Genomic DNA, 23062 nt, shown 5'->3' with positions numbered 1-23062 from the left:
TTGATCTGTCAAAATCTGAATTTCTTCATAGGAAATCATGACTAAAGAATTGGGGAATTATCAAGTTTGTTATTAGTGCGCAATGCAAATGTTCATCCATCCATCCAACCATCTTTCTGTGCCTTTGTCTGTCATCTATCTATCTATCTATTACTAGAAGGCAGTGCTGAAAAACCTGCCTACAGTCTGGGTCTGTCACCAAATAAGAGGAGCTTTATGAGATGAAAAAAGCAACAAAGGAACAGCTTAATTCTTATGTATATGCAGCAAAGTGGAAAAGTATTTGGCTTCCAAAACTACAACAGTCTGTCTCCCCAGTTCCCCAAACACTCACCACATGCCGTTAAAAGAAGAGGTGATACAATCCTTTGAGAAACGGTCCCGTGTGCCGACTTTGTTGAAATGCAGGCTTAAAATTTTAAACGAGTATATTTTTAAAATGATAAAGAAGAAATACACATTGTCAGCTATATATTTTTGTATTAGTGCTACATTCAAACAAATATAGATTTTTAAAAATATGTTTAAATCCTACATCCTGCTTTTTCTTACATTTTACACAGTGTCATGTTTATTTAGTTATTCTTTCAGATGGGTCTGTAGGCAGAGATTGTCCAGAATGAATACCCAGGTTTAGTACATGCAGCTTATGCTGCAACACCTGCACACATTTCCTCAACAGTAACAAAAGCAGGCCTATAAATCAACTTGGAGCATTTAGTGTGTTTATCCTAAGACAAGGATATTTTTGTCAGCCTTTAAGATCACTTCCCCAGCTCTTCACACTTGGTTACAAATAGCCCAGCTCACATCCATACTAGCTTGTGATTCCTCAAAATTCCTCACATCTCCTGTTTCTATTTGTAAGGGGAGGGTGCAAAGTTCTATTACTGTTGTGTTATTGCATCCGTTTTTTTTTATTAGAGGAGATTATTGGGCTTGGAGCTCGCCAGTTGCACTCATAGCACTTAAAAGATGCTTCTTGTGGGTTCTCCTGTAGCGGAAATTATAAGAAGGAATCTCCACAGATTGCTCTGGGTTTGCCAAGGGCATCTCTCTGTGGCTGTGTTACTGCAGACAGTTTATTCTTGCAAAATGACAGAGCAAAGTCAATAAGACCTTAAGGGTGTTGCTACATTAAGGTATAAGGATGTAATGACTAACGGTAAACTGCATACAGTGTAGCTCGTTACAGTTTGGTGTCGTGTTTGTAATGTTTTTTTTGTGATTTTGGCTTTTTCACCACATCTCTCATCTCTCCTGACTTTTTTCCCCTTTTTTTTCTTGCATAGGCCGGAAAAAGACTCGGACACTGCAACCACGGTCACCTATTCATGAGGCAAAGGACATTCCTTCCTTGGAGCTTCCCAAGTCCTCTGAGGACCTCCTTGTTCCTACCTCACAGCTCCTCAACGTGTCTGCCGTCTACGAGGTGCTCCGCAACTTTGGCACAGTTTTACGGCTCTCTCCGTTCCGTTTTGAGGATTTCTGTACAGCTTTGGCCAGCCAAGAGCAATGCACGCTGTTGGCAGAGACCCACGTCTCCTTGCTCAAAGCTATTCTCAGAGAAGAGGACACTTCTAACACCACATTTGGTCCCACTGACGTGAAGGACTCCGTTAACTCCACTCTGTATTTTGTGGATGGTATGACTTGGCCGGAGGTGGTGCGGGCGTACTGTGAGAGTGACCCAGAGTACCGGCACATTTTACCTTTCCAGGAAAATGAGGATTACCCTTACGGACCATTGGATAGCAAAATTAAAGTTCTTCAGTTTTTGGTGGACCAGTTCCTGGCAACCAACATTGCCCGAGAGGAGCTTATGTCAGAGGGGGTGGTAGCGTACGACGACCACTGCAGGGTGTGCCATCGCCTTGGTGACCTGCTGTGCTGTGAGACATGTTCAGCTGTATACCATCTGGAGTGTGTGAAGCCGCCACTGCAGGAAGTACCAGAGGACGAGTGGCAGTGCGAGGTGTGTGTGGCACACAAGGTACCCGGTGTGGCGGACAGCATCCCAGAAGTGCAGAAGAGCAGACCATTTATTCGTCAACTACCGATTGGCTACGACCGACACCACCGTAAATACTGGTTTTTGAATCGCCGCGTTATCGTGTAAGTTCACATTGTTTCATGTTATGCTGTTGCACAAGATTGAACAGTGACACGTGGCTTCATTTTGTAAGCTGATGTACGTTGATAATATGAGATTTATTTCTTTAGTTATTTCTCAAAGTTTCCAAAAGACACAGCAGTTTTGACACAGTTTGACATTTCTTCTGAGGGGGGTTCATACATTGCGAAACTGAGACCGAAATTACGATTTCCATTTTCTTATACTGTAATACCTATCTAGAGTCAAGCAAACTCTATCGCTTAGTCAAAGCGTGCTGTTCTGGTGAAATCGGTAATTTTTCAGAAAAAACATCAGAGTAATAGAGTTTATTAATTTTTTTCATGGTCCAATAATGACCTAATAATCAGGCTTTCCATAAAATACCTTTTTAACATTTTCTTTTTTTTAATAAACCTCTCAAAAAACTGATCTGAGCTGAAACCGTGGCTCAAAACCTGAGATATGAATCATACTGTAAACTACTAATACAAAACAAAGACACAGGTGCCAGACGTTTGTGGTTTATCTCAACGAAAGAGCATTTGTTTGTTCGACTAGTGTTCTTTAAAGCACTTTAATCCACTCTAAGGCAGAGTCTCCAACTTGGTGTCGTATCAAAGTGGGAGTGTTGATGAGTGTCACAAACCATATGCACATAGACTTATAAAGAACATCACAGGGAAGCACAATATGCCCATTAATCCCTTAATGTGCTTTCTGTACAGTTTTTCTTCTTAGTACGATATGTACTCTAACTACTATGTCGTGTTTTGGGGTCTGTTTGGTTAATCACAGCCACTTATGAACAGATTGGCATCAGTGATTGACATCATCTTTGTTCCAGCCTGTAGGTGTTAATCTTTAAAAAAAAAAAAGACCTGCACTATATTCAACATGCACTTAACTCGGCTGATTTAAAAACAGAATATTGTCACAAGTTTATTCCTGAGCATGACTGAGAGTATAGCATAACCACAGAATCATTCACAAACTCTAGATCGGGGTGTCAAACATAAGGCCCGGGGGCCCTAATCGGCCCAGCAAAGACTCCAATGCGGTCCAGTGGACAGCTTTAGAAAATGTGAAGAAGTGCATAGATTTTGAACTTTTAACTCTCTAAGTTTTACAGCTTTTCCAATTGAGAAATACCCCCACCGCTCATTGCAATCAGTACTAAACCAAAGTACACGGACATTTTCTTTGAATCAATGAAAACTTTATAATCTAAATTTATAATTGCAGGACAGTCTGAGCAATGAAATACCAGAAGCTTCTCTATAACTTTTTTTTTTATTTTATAAATGTCATGTGCAATAAATTGAAGTGCTCATATAATGCTTTTTACCCTTTTTCCCCTTTGGTTAAGGGTGCTATAACTTTCTTTTGTGTCTTTGCAAAATCATTGTAGAAACTAAAACTACAAAAAGTCAGCTCAAAAGAGGTTAGTCTTTCCTACAGAAGACCCTGCTTTTGAAATGGCTCGTATTGCAGTCCAGTGTTTTCTTCAGTGAGTTATCTATGTGATTATGTACTGCATTTGCACAGTGCCTCACTTTGCATCTAGTTTAGCACAACTCACACACAGAAACAAGGCGCTTCCTCTTAGGCCCCATTTTTTAATGACTTGGTAGAGCACATTACATCTTCTGTGGTCGGCTGCAAGACAGAACACAAGAGTTTTCATGCACTTCTGGCATCCACGAAACCGAGGATCTAATGGGTAATTTTTATTTTTATGGCAATGTCTTCATATCAATAGGACATACTGGCATGTTAGGTGGCTAAGTTGGCTAGCATTAACATAACTGTTGATTACTTGCCCACAGGCAGCACCTGTGTCAAAACAATGATGCTCAGGTGCCCTTAAGGAGCCACAGAGGAAGAAGTAAGCAGGAACACGTCAACCAGAGAGCATAAAATGTCAAAGAAACTTGTAGCAACTACAGGCAAAGTAGATTAGCAACTTTTCCCAACTGCGATTAAAGCAGCCATGATAACACTGATTGCCATATGAAAGGGTGGCGAATACATTAGTAGATTATCTAGATTACCGGTACTGGAAAGTTGAGCAGGGCGATATGACCTAAGACACATAAGGCACACGGGATTATAAGGGGCACTGTCGGTTTTCAGAAAAATCAAAGAATTGATTTTAAGTGTGCCGCATTTTCCAAAAAACACGGTAATAACGACGGCCCACCAGCATGCTCTACCAAAAATAGTGCTTTGTTGTGTATCTGACGGAGGAAAGCTAAACCAGTTCCACACCACTGAGGTTGCAGCATTTTTACAAACCAGTTCTGGTTTATCTGTTTCATTCAACGATCTGCGTTCGCGCAGATGTAAACAAAGGCACTGTGCATGCGCGTTTTACCCATATTCTATGGCAGTATTTCATTTTCTTATCGTTGCCCAACATTATTACCGTGAACGGTATGGTATGGCCCAGCCCTACTGGAAAGTTCACTAATGACCCACCAAACGTGACACGATTGAAATTCTTTGTTTGTCTTTTTCAAGAGCTCTAATGAGCTAATATGAGGACAAACATATGTGCTTTATCAGTAATAAAACATGTAACCTTTTTCAGACAGAGTTAACAGCAAATAACATGTCTGAACCTGGAAATAGTCTGGAAATTTTAAAAAGGTCTTCAGGTTACAACCAGGCTTTGTTCCCACTCAGTTCAGCCCAGATCAGTGTCACGGTTATGAGTACTGGTCAAATGCCTTTGATATTAACATTCAGGTTGAAACATCCAAAAAGCACAGCCAAGCATAGTCAGTTTCCAGCTGGGCGTCGTGTACTGAGAGTATAGCATAACCACAGAATCATTCACAAACTCTAGATCGGGGTGTCAAACATAAGGCCCGGGGGCCCTAATCGGTCCAGCAAATCGGTCGAGTGTTTTAACCGTGCATGAAACAATACATTTTTAGTCATAAGTTGTAACGGCCTTCTTTGTGAGTATTTATTACACGGCGTGCTGCGGGGAAAAGCCTGTTCTAACGTTTGAGTTTAAGGTTTATTTTTTAGCACCTGATGGCTCTTTTTTTGCTTCTCATCCGTAAATACTCTGCATACTCTTTCACGTGATTCAGTTTATTTTGAAAAGTCTCAACAGGATCTTTGAGCTTTATTGTGAAAGTTTTATGTGGAAAATAAACAAGCGGAAACGCGTTGTTGCTAACAACAAAGCATAAAAACATGCGCTTGTCCGTCCGTAGTGTGGTTATATTAAATATAAGAGAAAGAGAGAACTTTAAGAAATTAATATAGCCACTACAGTGACCATCAGAACAATGAAAAAATATTGCCGTAAACAGTTTATTTTGCGACACCACGTAACAAACGATAGCGTAAAATGAAACGATAGATGTTTTTTATATCGTCATCCAATATATATCGTTATATCGAACAGCCCTACTGTATCATAACTTGGTTTCATGCATATGAGTACATATCTGCATGTTGGAATAGACCGGCTTTTTATTAAACCAGGCTACATCTCCATTATAGTTTTAACATAACCTTACTATCAGCAGTATTGGTCCCATATGCTAGCAACTGATATTAGTATTGAGCAGCCACAGATGGTGTGTATGTGCACCCGCTGGATCAGCAGCAGCAGACAGTGTGCAACATAAATCATAAAGGAGCGTGAATGACCTAAACAAAAGGAGATTTAGGAGTTTAGGTGGCCTGAGGTTTGTCATTGCTACATTTCACTTTTTTTGCTTCCTCTGCTCCACCCTGATCATCAAATCAGCCAACAGCAGGTGCTGAGCAACCAGTCTTTGGACTACCTTTTAAAAGCTCTGTTCACTTACAAGAAGTGCACAAGCTGTGTATGTGCAATGGGGGGAAATAAAGTTTTGTGCGCACAGATGGCCTGGAGGGATGCTGAATAGACACTACTGTTACATGGCCTGAGGCTTCACATTCCCTTGGCAGGAACTCTGTAGCTGCTGCAAAATGAAGTCAAGTGTCCATGTGAAGTGAAGTTGTTCCATTGTCATGTAAAGATTAAGATATTTCCAGTTTTGTTTTTTAAGATTTAGAGAAAGCAAAAGGATTTATAAACCTTTTATTTAAAATGAACAGATAAGCACCGTCATATCATGTCAAAGATGTACTTGAAGCAAAAAAACATGGGCTCTGCCTTTGGGGAAAAATATTAAAGTACAAAATTTCCATACAAAACATGTAATCTCTGTAATCACTTGTTATTGAGAAAGTTGTTGCTAAGAGACCTGTGAGGCCTAAGCCAGCTGTGATACTCTAGTACATGTACTGTAGCTCAAATATTAATATGCATTAATATGTGTTTGTACATCACAGTATTTCAAGGAAATTTCTGATAATATAGAAAAAAAACTGAACAGTGTTTAATCAGTGATTGCAGCTTGCATTCAGCAGCACTTATCAGGGCCAAAAAATGAGGGTATTTTCTATACGTATTTTCCAATGAGCTTCTGTCATTGATGACTGCTACCTAATTCAAAGTGTGAAGCTATTGCCACATGATGCTAGCAGCAGCATTATATGGCAATGGCAGTGACACAGCAGGAATCAAATGTTAGTGCAAAAGTAGCTTAGGTGGCGTTTTATACCTTTTAATACTTAATAATTAAAGTTTTCATCAGCCTCTATTGTTTTTGTCACATAATAACATTGAATGTGAAGGATATTTTCTATTCGGGATGCTGTAATTTGTGTCTAGCTCTTTAATCAGCTGCTTTTCCACCGCGTAACCGCATCAGTAGTTTCCATCTACCGTTTGCTCGTCCTGTCACATGGAGCGCAACTAGTGAGTGCTCCAGCAACACTTGGTTGAGTCATTTGTTTACTTTTGGGTCCCTCATTACCAGCTGCTAATATCTCCTTCTTGCGTGCCTTTGTAGCCTGGTTCTACTTGATGGTGTGTTTCTTGAGTTTGATGTTTCTAATTTGCAAATTTTGCAAAGCTTTGTTGGAGGATAATGAAGTTGGCCCCCTTTTTATTCAGTTGCCATCAGATGTGGACACGAGGCGCTCGCTGTCAAACACGTCTGGGTTTGTCTCCTTGTTGTGTGCACGGGGGAGCATGAACACAGGGCATCTATATCGGTGATATCTTGATGTGACAGTTTTATATCATGTATGTAAAAAGCGTGAACACAGGGCATCTATATCGGTGATATCTTAATGTGACAGTTTTATATCATGTATGTAAAAAGTTTAGACTATTTTTTACCACAGGCAATACAATATGACACAGCCCTAATCTAATGTATATCAAATGGGCTTCCAGAATTTTATATATAGGTATACGAGATTTAATTTAAAGAATTTAAAGATTTAAAGAGTTCAGTAAATGCAGATAAGAACCAAAAACATGTCTAACAGTCCCTCTGATAGACATGTCAGACCTGTACCTGCTTATTGTTAAGGAATTTATATGTAGTTCACTTAAATAAATAAAAAAAGACTCATTTGAATCAAAACAGAAGATAAAAATAGGCTTTATCATTTCTGACAAGGCTCATTTTGTTCATTTTTTTGGTCAGTCAAGCATACACTTTGAAGATTATGCATTTATTGCTGATCATTCATTTTATAAAGTGAGTCTGACAGTACCACTAAGTCTTAAGCTGCTACGCCTCGCAGTTTTTCTTGACACCCATTAATGTATTACTACCTTAAGTTTAATATTCAAACCACAGTGGCAGGGACATGTGCAACCTAACAAGAGGGCCACTGTGCAAAGATCATTTCCAGAATCCAGGTAAAAATTCTAATCCTTGGTTTAAATCACAGTTCTCTCCAAAGACTTAGGTGGACATGATTGGCTGTGCGTGTGGTTGCCTGGATACAAAGCATGTCACTTTAACTTAAAACTGCATCCTGCTTTGCACTCTGAAAGGTGTGACTGGAAGCGGCGATGCATATCTCTGCTCTTTTGATTCTCCTTTCAGGATGTCGGTCTGCTCGCTGCTAGTTTTAATCTCTCATGTTGTCTTCACTCTTCAAAGTTACGAAAAACTTCACAGCCAATTATGTTTTTGCTTAGTTCACACAGTTAGTAAAGTTTTGACAGCGATGGTATTTATTTATTTTATGTTGAAAGTTATATAATTACTCTGAACATCACTGACGAGATAAGGTGGCCCATGACAGAAAGCCTCCGTCCTCTACTGTGAAAGCTAGCGTCACAATCATAGCTACATTTGTCTGAATGAGCCAAAGCTGCAGTCAGGTCCTCAAGTTATCTTTCTAAATGCAGAGCTACAATAGAGCCGGAGCGTTGGGTGTGCCAACTCACACTGTGGTCACCACCAGCGGTCGTTTGCGACATAATATATCATGCCGCGCTGCAAACGCTGTATGTCACTTTGCATGTTTTGCACAGCCTGTTTTATGGATCTGAGGAAATGGAAGCGTAACCACACTCTTCAGGGACCTTGTACAGTTCGATATGAAAAATAAAATGAAAAGAATAAATCTCCTGACAAGGAAAAACACAAGCCAAATTAAATCACATAAAGTCCAACAAAGGAATACAGACAGCAGAGTCTGTATTATTTAGAGCATGTCTGCCAGCAACTCTTCCTTCTTCCCCTTAATTCTTTCTTTTTTTATCTAATTTCCCATGTCTCCCCTACAGTGAAGAGGATGGTGAGCTGGAGGACAAAGCCATCTGGTACTACAGCACCAAGGTAATGTGCCTCATCTTTTCTTGTTGCCTCTGTTGTAGGCTCTTCACCAAATCACATTTAATCATTTTGGATCATCTCTTTTATTATAAACCTTCTTTCTAATGAAATGCTTCCAGGCATTCCCTCTTCTTTTCTTTTTTTTTGGCAGTAAGCCTGTCATAACTTTGAGCTCATGAAGTGGAGTGATCATTTACTGAATGCTCCCTGAACATCTCTCTCAGGTGCAGCTAGCTGAGCTGATAGATAGCTTGGATAAGGAGTATTGGGAGGCTGACCTGTATGCAGCCCTTCAGGAAATAAGGGACGAAGTGCACACGCATATGGACATCACCGAGGACCTAACCAACAAGGCCCGTGGCAGCAACAAATGTTTCCTCACTGCTGCAAATGGTAAAGAGATTATCATTTTTTCTCCTCCTCATAAAATAGGCTCTGACAGTCTCAGATACTCTCTGTTGCTGAGTTTAATCATGCTTGAAAGGAGAATGATCTCTTTTAAACTCAAAGTAATTTTTTCCCCTTTCTCTTCCTGCCTCTCTTTCCTCATTCCTGCCTGCGTTCTCGCCAGTACTCATGAATGCCACCCAGTCATAGATGGCTTGGCCATAGGAATCAACTCAGCTATTATGTAACGTTACGCTGGTCCCAGTCTGGAGCATGTCCAGCACTTGAGCTTCTCTCTCTCCTTATCCCTTTCTTTCTGCCTATAGAGTATCTCCCAGTGTCTTTTGTTTGTTTCAGGGCGTTTTGTGTGTCTGAAAATTAAGAGCGTTTGACCACATATCAGCTCATTTATTATAGCATTTTGTTTGCTCTGCAGTGGAAGTTGGTAAGAATAATACACTGGAAAATATATGTTAGATTAGTCTTGCATTAGTCATGGTTCATAATGATCTTTTCTCTGTTTTCTTTACACTGGGTTTTCTTCTGCCTTAAAACAGCCACTTCAGCTCCTTTAACTTTAAGGCCAACTTTCCTCTGATTGGCTGCTCCTTGTAAACAGAGGGTTTGAATTAAAATTTAAATCTAGTTTATGTATTGCTACATAACTCTCTTATGTTTTGGATTACAGATATTTAAGTCTTAATGTGATAATACGCAGTACAGAATTGGCATACCTTTGTCTTCTCCCCTCTACAAGTTTCATATCTGGTTGGGAGGTGGAGACACGACATTTGTCAGCAGCTCTGGCATTTTCAAAGCAGTTCTGTTTAAACAAAAAAGAAATTTTAGGACAGAAAAGAAACAAAAATATGGAGTTAAAAGAATAATTGTAATTCCCTTTTTGTGTGTGTCAATAAAGGCATTTCCTCAGTGTTTGCATGGTCTTCTGTTTGGACTGCTTGGAGCAAGATTTCCCAATTTGGGTAAAATGAGAATAAACACAAATGGCAGATAATGATGTGCAAGATGACACACATGCGTTCACAAAGAGTTGATGTACTAAACAAATATCAAATTGGCCACAAAATCTTCCATCAAAGCCTACAAGCTACCTCTGCAAACATAGATTTGTCAGCGTCAGCAATAAAAACAGATGTCAGTCATTTGCATTTTTGGTGTTTCTTTTCCCTTGACCTGTTTTTTATGTTTTGTTTTGCTTTTGTCTTGCTGCACTGGGATTTTAGCCCTTGTTTTTTATCAGAATTGTAGTGTTTTGGAGAGATGGCAGCCTCACCTGAACAGTCTTTCTACTGCTTTGTTTGAATTCTCCCTGGCTATTGATGCAGTAGGACAATGTATGAATCAATAGTCGTGCCGTCCAGTTTTTTTTTTTATTACTTTTGCTGTATTTCAGTTACAGCAGCACAGGGAGAGGTTTTACGTTGACCAGTTTTACATTCACCTGTCGTCAGACCACCAAAGATTCCTGTTTCTAAAGCACCCTTCCAGGATTTTAAATACCCAGCATGCCCTACCCGGCAATGTCACTCTTGCTGTGTGCGCCAGCACTGGACTAGTTGACCTAAAATTGACCCTTACTAGAATCTAGCTCTATTGGGCTGCTTCTCAGCAAATTCTTCCCAGTTTAACACAAGTGTTTATATAGATATTGTACGTGCTACTTATCGAAATCATAAACAGTCTAACGCTTCCACCATTCATAACATCAGGAATCCATTGAAAGGCAGTTCTCTTTTCTCCTAGTTTATGTTTAAAAATAAAGTCCAATCTTGTCATATAATGTACTCACATGGCTCATTTTTCATTATCATTGCTATTATTTCAGTCATCATTTCTATCAATCCATCTACTACTTGTTGATTTACTCTAATAATTAAATAAAAAAGTCTTCATCAGTTTTCTTACGGACATTTAGATGATCATATACTGAGAACATCTCAACCACCAACATAAACATACGAAGAGCAAATGTGTTTTAACTCTTTTTTTTTTTTTTTTTTTTTTCCAGTCCTTCAAATTTTCTTGTACCTTCTCTTGGCTCAGCCCTGAATTTGACTTTTTCTTTCGTTTATTTCACTTTACGTCTTCCTCTTTTATCCAGAGGAGATCCTGGAACGATTGCGGGCTAAGAAGGAGGAGGAGCTGGAAGAGGTGAAGAGACGGGCTGCTGAGGAGGCCCTGAAAGCGCAGATGGAGAAGGAGAAAAGAGAGGTGGATGTGGAGAAGGAAGACGAAGATGTCAAGTTGAAGGATGAAGGACAGCAGGAGGCCAAGATAAAGGAAGCGGCAAAGGAAGAGGGGGAGCAGCGGACAAAAGAAGAAGAAGCTACAAAGAAAAAAGTGGATGGTGCGAAAGCTGGAGGTAATTATGTTTCTTAATTTTTTTTAAAACCCATAAAAATATGACCAAAGTAATAATCATAGGAAAACAAAACATGTATGCAGCCGTCTTATTCTGCTTTTGAGCCTTGAACAAACGACATCACTGCAATCCTGTGATTAGTTATTGATTGATGAATCAATTTCACATGTGTTTGACCTATTAAAATGCTGTGAGCATTTCAAGACAAGCCACAGGCTGGCAATCACAAAAGGACATATGCCTATTCACATCAACGTCTTGTTGGGACTATGCTGCCCTCTGTGATAAAGAGGCATTTAAAAAGAGCAATAGCACTTTTATTGCACGTACTCTAAGAAAGACAATACACAAACGTGCCCAATCATCACTTCCCCTCTCCAGTGTCTCCAAGTAACCAATGCATTATCAACATATTTACAATGTTGCTGCTGTTCATCTGTAGTCGGTGAAGCTCCTCCCACTGGCCAAGAAGGCAATAGTAGCATCTCAGATGGATCCCTGCTTCCAGCAACCTCTTCTCCAACGCAAACGGTCACTGCAAGCTCTAGTGTGGCCGCCGAGGCTCCGAAGCCTCCGGCCTCGACTGCAGAGGCTCTGACGGAGGCGTGTTCCCATATGGAGGTCTCTAACAGCAATGAAGGTAGATAGATAATATTTAAGGGAGAAATTGCCCTCGTTAAGCTGCTTTTGGAGATCTGCTTCCCTGCTACAGTTTGCAACTTCACGGGACTGAGTGATGAATCTCATTTTCATTCCAACATTTATTCCCAGTGCTTTGGTGTTCCTCTTTGCATGTTGCTCTCATTCCGTCTACTGGCTTTTGTGTTCAGTGGTGTAGTTACTTCTTGAATATTGGCTTTTGTCTTGAAACTGTTCCAGTCATTTCGTGCTTTAACTCAGTTCCTCACACTTGCTTTCTTTAAAGAGCTAAGAAGCTGGTTGTGTTGTGTTGATTCGCAATCACATTGCATTGTCTCTGCAATCAGCACGACTAGAAACGCTCCTTTAACAGCTAGAGGCAGCATTCACATTGTCTGGTTCTTCAAAAAGCTTTTCTTTGGCTGCTTATTTGTAATTGCTTGTTTGCAACTGCTGCCTTTGATTAGACATTGCTCTGTTTATTAATTGCTTTTGTTGGGTTGATAGCTCAGTTACGATGTGCATATACTTCTCCAGAAAACTGACTCATCTTCATCATTGATGTCATGTGTGCACAAGCCTCATTGTTGAGCGTTTCTTTCTCTGGACTAGTAGCCTTTAACTTTCAAGTGACCAATCGCTACACCTGAAGTGTTTATGTGCTGCATGCATTAGGCATGGCTTATCAGCAGAGGGAGCCACAGCCCCAACATTTTTCAGAATGGTCAGAAGAAAGTTCCTGTCTTTACTGAAACTGAAAGATTTTTTTTAAACCTATATATTAACCCTTCACTTTTTGACCAAGTTTTTAAAGGCTTGGTATTCATTTTTCTAATTTACAATATGTGCTGTTTACTTTTGTGTTGTTGGGTTAAACGATCCATGAAATGTGTCTCGGATTGTTACCCACGGAATAGCACAGTTGAGTCACATTACTCTTAATTAACCTGTCAGCTCTGTATATGATTAAATTTACATTTATTGTATTTTGCCTGTTCAGCAGAAAACCCGCCATCAAATTCTGTTCCTGTCAGTGGCGATGGCATCCCCAGCCTAAGCCAGCCTCCCCACCCCATTGAGGAAAACAGTAACAGCAGTACTGGAGCTGGTGTCCCTCCGAGGTGTCCTGAACCCCCAGACTTGGCTGACAAGTCCTCCCAGTCATCCCTGGCGAGCCTTGATGATGCAGGTCTGACAAAACAGCGTTATGTGACTACATTATACTGAATGATGCTATATTATACTACCTCATTATACTACCTCAGAAGATAAACGATCCCAGAAGAAGCTGTTCACTATGTCTTACTAATCCCCACCACACTGTATATTACTGAGTTTATTACTGAGCTGTGTATCACTCCCTCTGCATCTGAGTGAATTGGACATTGCATTACCAGGGGACGGTAAAGACTCCACCAACGGTGAGGGGACAGGTCCCGGTGCTAAGAAGTCATCAGCAACTCGCATGGTGACCCGGCTGAGAAACCCGGACAGCAAGCTGAGCCAGCTGAAAAACCAACAGGTCGCAGCTGCTGTTCATGAAGCCAATAAAGGCTTCAAGGAGGGCAGAGAGGTAAGAAACCACCAATGGATTTGGGCTTTTAGACTATACATGAAAAATTGGTGCCAACTTCCTAACATGGGCGTTCAGACCGGCATTTAGATTCATGACGTTACAAGGAACACAAGGATTCCCACAGATTCTTTCAAAAAAGTCTTAAACAGTGTTTTTTTTTCCCCTTAAAAGTATTATTTTTATTTGCGATACTTTGATGCTTATAACTAAGATATCTTCTAATGCTTTATCCAACAAATCATATTGTCTATTTTTTTTTTTTATTGCTGGCTGTAAAATTACAGTCAGCAATAGTAAATGTAAGAGAAAAGGGAGGAGGAGCTTGTTTAAGGATATAATGAAAGGTTCAGGGAATGCTTCGTTATTGCTGGTAATAATTTTACTGTGACTTGGAAAATGCACAGAGACAACATTGGTATTGAAAATAAACATACATTATCATCTTCACCTGAACCACCTACTGTAACGCTGGATATTACGATATAACGCGGCGGTTGTTCAGGCGTGTCATACTCATACACGTTTTCATAAGTTTTTTTTTTAATTTTTTTTTTTACTTTAGCTAATTTCAAAGCTGCATTGTCAGTGTGGGTAGTTCAATTCAGATTACTTTTATCTATATAGCACCACTTAAGGCTCTTAAAATTGTCATGTTAGGACCCTAAAATAATGGAGAGAAAGCTCCAACAATTGGGAAGCACTTAGCAGCAGTGGGAATGAAAAAGTCCCTTCTTGCAGGAAAAAACCTCTGGCAAAACCAGGGTCAGGGAGGGGCAGGCATTTGCTGTGAACAGTTGGGAGTGATGGGAAGAAGACAATAGGGACACGTTTTCCATTCCAACTGGATTTTCATTCTTTGCTTACTTTTTTAGGTACTGGTAGTAAACGCACAAGGTGACATCACTCGCGTCAGCACACGCAGCAGCAAAGATGTGGTAATGAAGGGGACCCTCAGCCAATACTTCAAGCTTGGGCAGGAGGGCAAGTACCGCATCTACCATAACCAGTACAGCTCCAACGCCCTGGCCCTCAACAAGCACCAGCACAGAGAGGCAAGTAGCATGACATCTTTATTTCTAACATTTGAATGTTCTTTCATTACTGCATCTGTCTGCCTGGCTCTTTGGTTACGGTATTCTTCTGCTGTTTTTATTTGCATGTGTTTCTACTGTTTTTATGGTAGTGCTAGTCACATTGAAGTTGTCCTCACTTGTGAACATATGTGTCTTTACTTGTTATATGTGGCAGTTTACACCAGTTACTATCTAGTTACAGATGTGGAATTAAGTTCCAAGTGAAAAATCTCATTCAGTTCTTTGAGTTACTGGATTCCAATTCCCAACTAAATTCCATTTATCTGTTTGTTTACAGGACCATGACAAGAGGCGGCATCTCTCCCACAAATTCTGCATGACACCAGCAGGAGAGTTTAAGTGGAACGGATCCATTTATGGCTCCAAGGTTCTGACTATCTCCACATTGAGGCTCACTATCATTCAGCTGGAGAACAATGTTCCAGCACCATTCATGCACCCGAACTGGGCGTCACACAGGTATAAAAGGATATAACAATAATATCTCATGTGCTCCACTGGCTTTGTTTAGTGGGTTTTAGGTTTTATGTCATAACTTGCTAGTGAGGTTAACATCTTTCAGTAAATCAGTTACTTTTTGGGTCAAAGTAGCATTTTTAACAGATGTAAAAGCAAATCGTGGTCAGACTGTCCGCTTACAAATATTCTGTAGCCTAAATCTGAAAGAACCCAGAGTACAGGAGGAGGTCGAAACATGCTAAAATGTTGTTTTTGTTTATTTTTTTTCTTTCAAGGACCAATTGGATCAAAGCAGTTCAGATGTGCAGTAAGGCCAGAGAGTTTGCACTGGCTCTGGCCATCCTGGAGTGTGCAATCAAACCTGTGGCCATGTTGCCCATCTGGAAGGATTCACTGGGCCATACCAGGTATGAAAATCTTTACATATTTACAGTGCGCACCATACATGCTGCTATCGCTTCACAAACACAAATAAATTGAGTTTTACAAAAAAATTCAAATACCTTGAAGAGCTCAAACAAGCTTTCAGTGCACGTACATGGGGGGGATGTGCATGCAGTTAACTGGCAGAGCTGATCTTACCCAGATCAGATCAAAAGGCCCACCCTGGCTGTGAGGCATAATATTTAGATTGCAAGTCCACAACCAGCCACCACCCACCCCTGCCTCTACGACTGCTTCAGCAACACAAGGGCTCTTTTGAAGAAGTGATTGTCCAAGATTTCACAAGGTTAAGAGCAGAATGTGTGTATGTGTAAGCCCGAACTGTTAGTAAGTGAGAGAGAAAGTGGCGTTTCAAGGACTTCTATCAGTGTGTATATGTGGGAGGTTTTCATGGAATGGTTTCAAGACTTGCTGTCATCTCCTCATCTTTAATCAGAGTTTGAAAGGAAGAAGTTTTTGTGATCCATCGCCATGTATGATGTTATCACATGCAGCAATGATAATATTGTTGATGCAGCACAAATTTCCCACGTGTGGGACTAATAAAGGTTATCTTATCTTATCTTATCTTATTCTATGAAAACAAAATTTCAGATGCAGATTGCTCAAAAACGACTTGTTTTCTGCTTCTCTTAGCATAAAGATGGAAACATTTAAAATGTACGAGCTGTATGACAATTTAAAATGCATTTCAGGTTAAATCGCATGACATCCATGGAGCGTGAGGAGAAAGAAAAAGTAAAGAAAAGGGAGAAGAAGTTGGAGGATGAGGAGACGTTGCAACAGGCCACCTGGGTCAAATACACCTTTCCAATAAAACATCAGGTAGGCGCCGCACAAATTGCTGCAGTTGAACTGATTATTTAAATTCTGGCACATGAATTATTGAATGGATGATGGATTTCATATGTAAACCTGGATAAGCTCATCCAGAGATTAGCACATCATTTCAGATTGGACCATGTGTAAATTTGTACTTAATACTGTGCAGGAAGACCACAGTTAAATGACAAATATGTAAATGGTAAGATAGGCAATCAAGCTTAGATGCACTTGTGAAATGATTGTGCACTAATTTTAATGGTAACTGCAGTGTGTCGGTCTAATCTACATCTGCATTGAAACTTTGGAAAATGAGTCCTTTTAGTGGGAAACACTGAAGTGCATGTTGTGCATACATGCATGAGGGCCGATCAAAGGCTCTTTGATGCAGAAAGTTAAGCTCTGCTGTGAGTCATTTCCCTCAGCAATTAGTGATCGGTGTGCAAATAACTTTGTAACCTTAAAGCTCTTTGTATGATCACCCTCTTAGTTTCCCACCACATATTTCCCCCCCATGTGAATATTTTCGCTTTACCTGATTCCTCTTTTCTTGCCTACTTTCTTGTCCTACATGTAGGTGTGGAAGCAAAAAGGAGAGGAGTATCGCGTTACAGGCTACGGGGGCTGGAGCTGGATCAGTAAAACTTATGTGCCACGATTTGTTCCCAGACTTCCAGGAAACACCAACGCCAACTACCGCAAAGAACTGGAAGGTGTGGAACAGGAGGCTTTTATGGCATATACTGTGCTTTTTAGTTATTAGACAGATTTGTACCTCATTCAGTTATTTTTACGTGTTATTGTTTGTGTTTATTGGTCAACAGTGAATTTAATTTCTCTGGATTTATGGTGATGTCCTGGGGTATTTAATTTAATTTTCTCAAAAGTTCCCAGTAAATTCAATTATTGATGGTCTGTCCTGCTAATTTGCTCAGTTAATATAATAACAATGTGTGAGCAGCTTAATATAAGGTTGTCCTCTCATTCTGTTTTTCAAAGATGCTAAACTTGGCAAGAAGTGTACTCTGCTGGACTTGAGTCGACGGCCTAGTGTAGTCACACCAGAAGCTCAGGGAGCTGTTGCAACAAGCAGCGAAGCCACAGAAGAAGACTCCTCTGGCCTCCCCAAGCCACTGACAGATCAACAAACGTCAAATGAGAAGAGGGACGAAGAAAAGAAAGAAGATTTAGATGAAAAGGAGAAGGCGAAAGAGGAATTGCCAACGAAGATGGAAGTGGATTCAACAGACTCGCCGTCAGATGAAGTGCAAAGTATGACTGATTAACATTGCGTTCTGTTGCATGTATACTATGAGTGGTCATTTACTTTAAACTACTTCAGCTCTAATACTTATGATTCTAATGTAAAGAAACACATTTAATCTGAATTGTTTTCTCTCCAGGTTCCTGTATTCAGGAAGATAAGGATTCCCTGAAAGAGGAGCCAACAGAAAGCCTTCAGCGACCATTTAACTACGACGTAGTGGATGTCAGCAAAGGCTTCCTCACCCGCATTGCTTACAAGAAGAAGGTCAAGTCTTCCAAACTGGACAGTCTACTTGAACGCAGAGTGAAGCAGCACATTATCGAAGAGAGGCAAAGGGAACAGGTGTCAGCCTCCAAACCCCAGGAGCCTAAACAAGTTTCATCCACACCAACCCCTGCTCTAAGCACTCCGGTCCGGCCACGGTCACCACTCAAGCCCCAAGCTCTCACTCAGACACATCTCACATTGGGTGAAGCTGTGAAAGTGGAGGAGAAACCTTCCACAACTGAAACTCCAGGGCAAGGAGAAGTTGGAGGACAAAAAGTAGAAGGGGAGAGTCGGGATGAGCTCTCTAAAACTACAGATAAGATTGTCACTCCTCTTCCTTCTCCTGTTATAGACTCCACACCCAAAGACAGTAGCAGTACAGGTGAAAATTCAAATTCACCACAACACCAAACCACCTCCTCGCCCCAGAAATTGGTGGAAAATGAAAGGACTACGGGGCCAAAGGAAGCTAGTTCAGGGCAAGAGGTTGTTAAACTCCCCAATGTGCAAGAAACAACAGCTAGTTCTTTAGAGCAACAAGCAGACTGTGTAGCATCAGATGTTACGAAGGCTGCGCTTACTGAGAATGAAGGGTCTGAGGAACCCAAATTAAAACTGAATGCTGCAGTGACATTTAGAAGTGGTCTTGACCAAAAAGACAGTCAAGACACAGCTCCTTTAAAACCGATTCCCCAAAACACAGAAGTTTTAGGCTCAGTGCATTTGAGCACAGAGGAAAACGGTATGGGGCCAGAGGATAGTCAAGACAATATGCAAGATATTGGAGATGGTAGGACTGTAACTGGCACTCCCGAGCCACTTTCTCCTCTCCCTCAGGTAAATGGTAATGATGGTTTTGGGGGTGAAAACATGCTGGGTAACTCTGTGGTGAGCTCAAATAATGGCATGCTCAACAACAGGCCTCAGCCCAAAGTGAACAGTATTGGGAAGGATGAAGATGAACAACGGCTTGCTGTGTCGCTGAAAGACACCACGCAGCAAAAGCCTCTAGTGAACGGGGATCTTGCTTCTTTAAACACTAGCACGGAGGTTAGGGTCAAAGAAAATTGTTTAGCTTCTAAGGTAGAGGCAGAAAGCAAGATTACAAATTCTGACCAAGATTACAAACCTCCACTGAAGAAAACAAAGCTGGAAAATAACGTAGACACACCCGCAGAGCATACTCCGAATGTTCACAACAGCACATCATCTTTTGAGTGCACAGAGACCAAACCCAGTCTTGGCGTCAAGATCATAAGAATGGCTCCCTCTCCTATACCTTCAGCGGAGGAGTCGAGTCTGAGCGACGACTTTGCAGAGGAGAACGGCAGCGGTGGGGCGACAGAACCAGTCAAGACCATCATCACACAGGTAACCACAACCTCCACCACCACTACCACCACAGTACTTTCCACTGAAATGAGGATAGCCAAGGTGCCGTCGACGACATCTGGAGAACCGGTGGTGCCTGTAGTGTCGACAACAGAGAGCAGCGCCGTGTCTACCCTCACAACCATGACCAAAACAACTGTGACCAAAATCCTCTCCCCGGGGCTCGATGGCCAGTCTGAAGACAGCCAGAGTGAAATGGTGACACAAGAGCAGAAAACAACACTTTTAGCTTCTGTGGGCGAATCAACTACTGACGCCAGCGGTAAAACCTCAGTGTCGTCTGTTACCGTGAGCGAGGAGGACTCGTCAACAAAGGGCCGTGTGCGCCTCCTCAAGTTCTCCCGCACTAAGAAGACCCGCTCGGACACAGCTCTTCCCTCTTACTGCAAGTTTGTCACCAAGAGCAGCCGGAAGAGTATTTTTGTACTTCCGCACGATGACTTAAAGATCCTGGCCAGGCGAGGCGGATTCCGTGAGGTGCCAGTGTTTAGTTACAATGCTAAGCCAGCACTTGATATCTGGCCGTATCCTTCGCCCAGGCCTACGTTTGGCATCACCTGGAGGTAAGGTCCCATTCTCAGTTTGTCTTCCTCACACACGTCTTACTTACTGTCCTCTCTCTCTGAAGCCGGTGTGTTATTAAATTCTATTATCTGTATTGAGTCTTAGATAAGATCCATATTTCTTTAAGCATGAATAGAAAAAGCAAAAGTGGAAGCAAGTTGATCTTTAAAGCCTAGAAGAGACATTGCCAGCTCATTATCTTCATTATCATTCGTTTCCTTTTCTTGTCTCCGGCGGTGGAAACTACTTAGGAGTTTAATCTTGTTTGATCCTGTTTTTATCATTTCCGAGCATGGGCATCCTGAGCGTAACTTCGTAGGTCTGGTTATTTCCCATGTTCCTTTGATTGGTCATTCAGAATTGGACGTAAGTGTGAATGTGAGCATGAATGGTGATCTGTCGGTCTGCTGTAGGCCTGTGATAGCCAGGCAGCCCCTCCAGGGTATACCCTCCCTCTCACCCTGTGATAGCTGGGATAGTCTCCAGTCAGACCGTGACCCTGAATTGAATAGACTGAAGGAAATTTAAAAAAACAACAACAACATACGGGGCGATCGTGGCTACGGGGCGATCGTGGCTCAAGAGTTGGGAGTTCGCCTTGTAATCGGAAGGTTGCTGGTTCGAGCCCCGGCTTGGACAGTCTCGGTCGTTGTGTCCTTGGGCAAGACACCTCACCCGTTGCCTACTGGTGACGGTCAGAGGGCCCGGTGGCGCCAGTGTCCGGCAGCCTCGCCTCTGTCAGTGCGCCCCAGGGTGGCTGTGGCTACAATGTAGCTTGCCATCACCAGTGTGTGAATGTGTGCGTGAATGGGTGGATGACTGGATATGTAAAGCGCTTTGGGGTCCTTAGGGACTAGTAAAGCGCTATATAAATACAGGCCATTTACCATTTACATATTGCTTTTAACTGTTAATTAATGGCCATTCAGAGGGAGTATATTTCAAAATATGTAAAATGCGAGGACATCCTCCTTGGTTCATAAGCTGAGTTCCCTGGTTGTATCCCGGGAGGAGATGCAAATTTCTTGAGGCTTACATCAGGTGGGGCGTAAAAATCTGTCAAGTCAAATATGTGGAAATACTTACTGTGTTAACTCCTTTGGATGTGTTCGGAGTGCTCCGATGGTTTCAATGTCGCCTTACTGCAAGGCGTTTCTTGGTTCAAAGGCAGTTGGAGGCTTTCTTTAGAGCTCATGATCGCCCACAGTTAAAAAACACGTGCTTGTTATGTTAACTGGTGATTCTACCCGCTGTGAGTAAAAGAGCAGGCCAAAGGAGCTGTCTTTTTTCAGATTTTGGAGCAGCATAATCATCGAATTAGAATTACATTAAATGGCTTTTGAACATCATGGTATAACCAAGGTTATCCACTTTTATCAGATATTGTGAGGTTCCGCTTCATGTCATATTGTGTCCAGCAGCACTGCAATTAAAAATGTTCTTAATGAGTTCTTTTTACTGGACTTCTCATTTCTCTTGAAATGTAATATCCAGGAAATGAGCTCAAAAATGCAGCATTTCACAGTGTAAACTCTCTGTAACCACACTTTCTTTTCCTAAGAAGAAAACTTAAGTAATGATAGCCAGAGCGCAAGTGTGACACAGTGCGTAATCATCTCTGTATTGCTCTGTGGTTCTTGTAGGATTATACAAAAGCAGTTTTTGTGTTTCTTCTAAGTTTTATAAGCGCTCGCTTCTCATCCTTCCCCTTTAAACAGTTTCCCAGCTTTGGCAGAGCGCCATGTCCTGGTGATTTATTGTTCGTTATGTCTTCATTCTTCCTGTCTGCCGTTCGTGGCTTTGGCCTCGGGTGATGCTGTAGCTCTGACTCTGGTGTCACACGGGGACCTCTGGTTATTTTGACCCGACCTCAGAGTTCCAAAGGAGACATGAATCATTCGGTGGTCGGAGAGGTGTCACGATGTTCGCTTTGCGCGCTGACCAAGCCCTGCAACCCAGGCATATTTTTCCACCTGCGGTTACACATGGGAAAGGGAATATCCACCAGACCCCGTACACATAATAAGCCCTGTGACGATTGTGTTTTTTCAGATGTTTAAGATGCCGTTAATGACGATATCCAAATGCTAACCTCATTGTCATAGCAGTCATAACGATATAAGGAAGGGATTTTTCCTTCTTTTGGAAATTATTTATTGATGGATGAGATGTTGTTGTCTATTTCTAGACTGAGAAGAGTCTGTTATGTTCAGAATTGTTTACTTGCTTGATTTGCCTTGTAGAAATAAATAGCCCTGCAGGGATCTGTTCTGTTTCTTTAGTGGAAACAGGCGTGAAGTGTCAACATCATCACCAACAACTCTCGTTTGTTTTTATTCTGCCGCTTCCAGACCCATGATCGTGTTTTCTGTAACTCTGAGTCAGTCATTTCAGTGACACCTTAAGTGCTGTCAGTAGTGTTTCTAAGCCTGATTCAAATATTAATTTGCACTATACAACAACGAGACAGGGAGCACAGTGGTGCTGTGAAAGGAGGAAAAAGGCTCCTGTTTCATGAGGCCTGTTTGTGTGCATTATTTCTTTGGAATAATGTGGTAGATAATTTAATGTAATCGGTATCTATCTGTCCAGGTATCGACTGCAGACAGTTAAGTCTATGGCTGGAGTGAGCCTCATGCTGAGGCTCCTGTGGGCCTGTCTGAGATGGGACGACATGGCCGTGAAACCGTCCGCTGCTGTCGGCACCACGCGTACAGGTAGACCTTCAACAGTTCCAATAATCATTTACAGTTTTCATCCATTTTCTGTGAGGAATGGCAACAAACTCCTACAGAGGTGTTATGCTAAATAAGTGCTTCCAGCTACAGCTTGGATTATAAATGTTATTTTTATTTATTTATTTTTCATTTTGAGGTAAGTCCAGATTTTTTTTTCAGGATTTTATTTCAATTGGTTTCTTTTTACTAACTTGTAATGCAGCGATCCCCAACCTTTTT

General features: G+C 41.4%; 1 protein-coding gene across 6 annotated transcripts in view; it reads left to right on the top strand.

Moving 5' to 3' along the window:
- The window catches only part of LOC146708082 (nucleosome-remodeling factor subunit BPTF-like), a 57177-nt gene that overhangs the window by 2982 nt on the left and 31133 nt on the right, over positions 1-23062 (top strand). For 3 of the 6 annotated variants that reach the window (XM_085459807.1, XM_085459805.1, XM_085459808.1), the window contains exons 2-16: positions 1293-2115; positions 8763-8814; positions 9036-9204; positions 11321-11581; positions 12024-12221; positions 13221-13409; positions 13618-13793; positions 14669-14848; positions 15168-15349; positions 15625-15756; positions 16489-16618; positions 17193-17328; positions 17615-17887; positions 18019-20104; positions 22698-22822. In XM_085459807.1, the coding sequence (XP_085315933.1) occupies positions 1293-2115; positions 8763-8814; positions 9036-9204; positions 11321-11581; positions 12024-12221; positions 13221-13409; positions 13618-13793; positions 14669-14848; positions 15168-15349; positions 15625-15756; positions 16489-16618; positions 17193-17328; positions 17615-17887; positions 18019-20104; positions 22698-22822 (5112 nt within the window). The remainder of the gene's footprint in view (positions 1-1292; positions 2116-8762; positions 8815-9035; positions 9205-11320; positions 11582-12023; positions 12222-13220; positions 13410-13617; positions 13794-14668; positions 14849-15167; positions 15350-15624; positions 15757-16488; positions 16619-17192; positions 17329-17614; positions 17888-18018; positions 20105-22697; positions 22823-23062) is intronic. The other 3 variants (XM_085459806.1, XM_085459810.1, XM_085459809.1) reach the window with 3 other exon arrangements.

The sequence above is a fragment of the Copadichromis virginalis genome, linkage group LG6 (genome assembly GCF_057382275.1).
Source record: "Copadichromis virginalis isolate Kocher_CV1m ecotype Utaka linkage group LG6, C_Virginalis_male_GT1.1, whole genome shotgun sequence".
NCBI lineage: Eukaryota > Metazoa > Chordata > Actinopteri > Cichliformes > Cichlidae > Copadichromis > Copadichromis virginalis.
The sequence above is the reverse complement of the archived record's forward strand: the minus strand, read 5'-3'. Positions and strand labels throughout refer to the sequence as shown.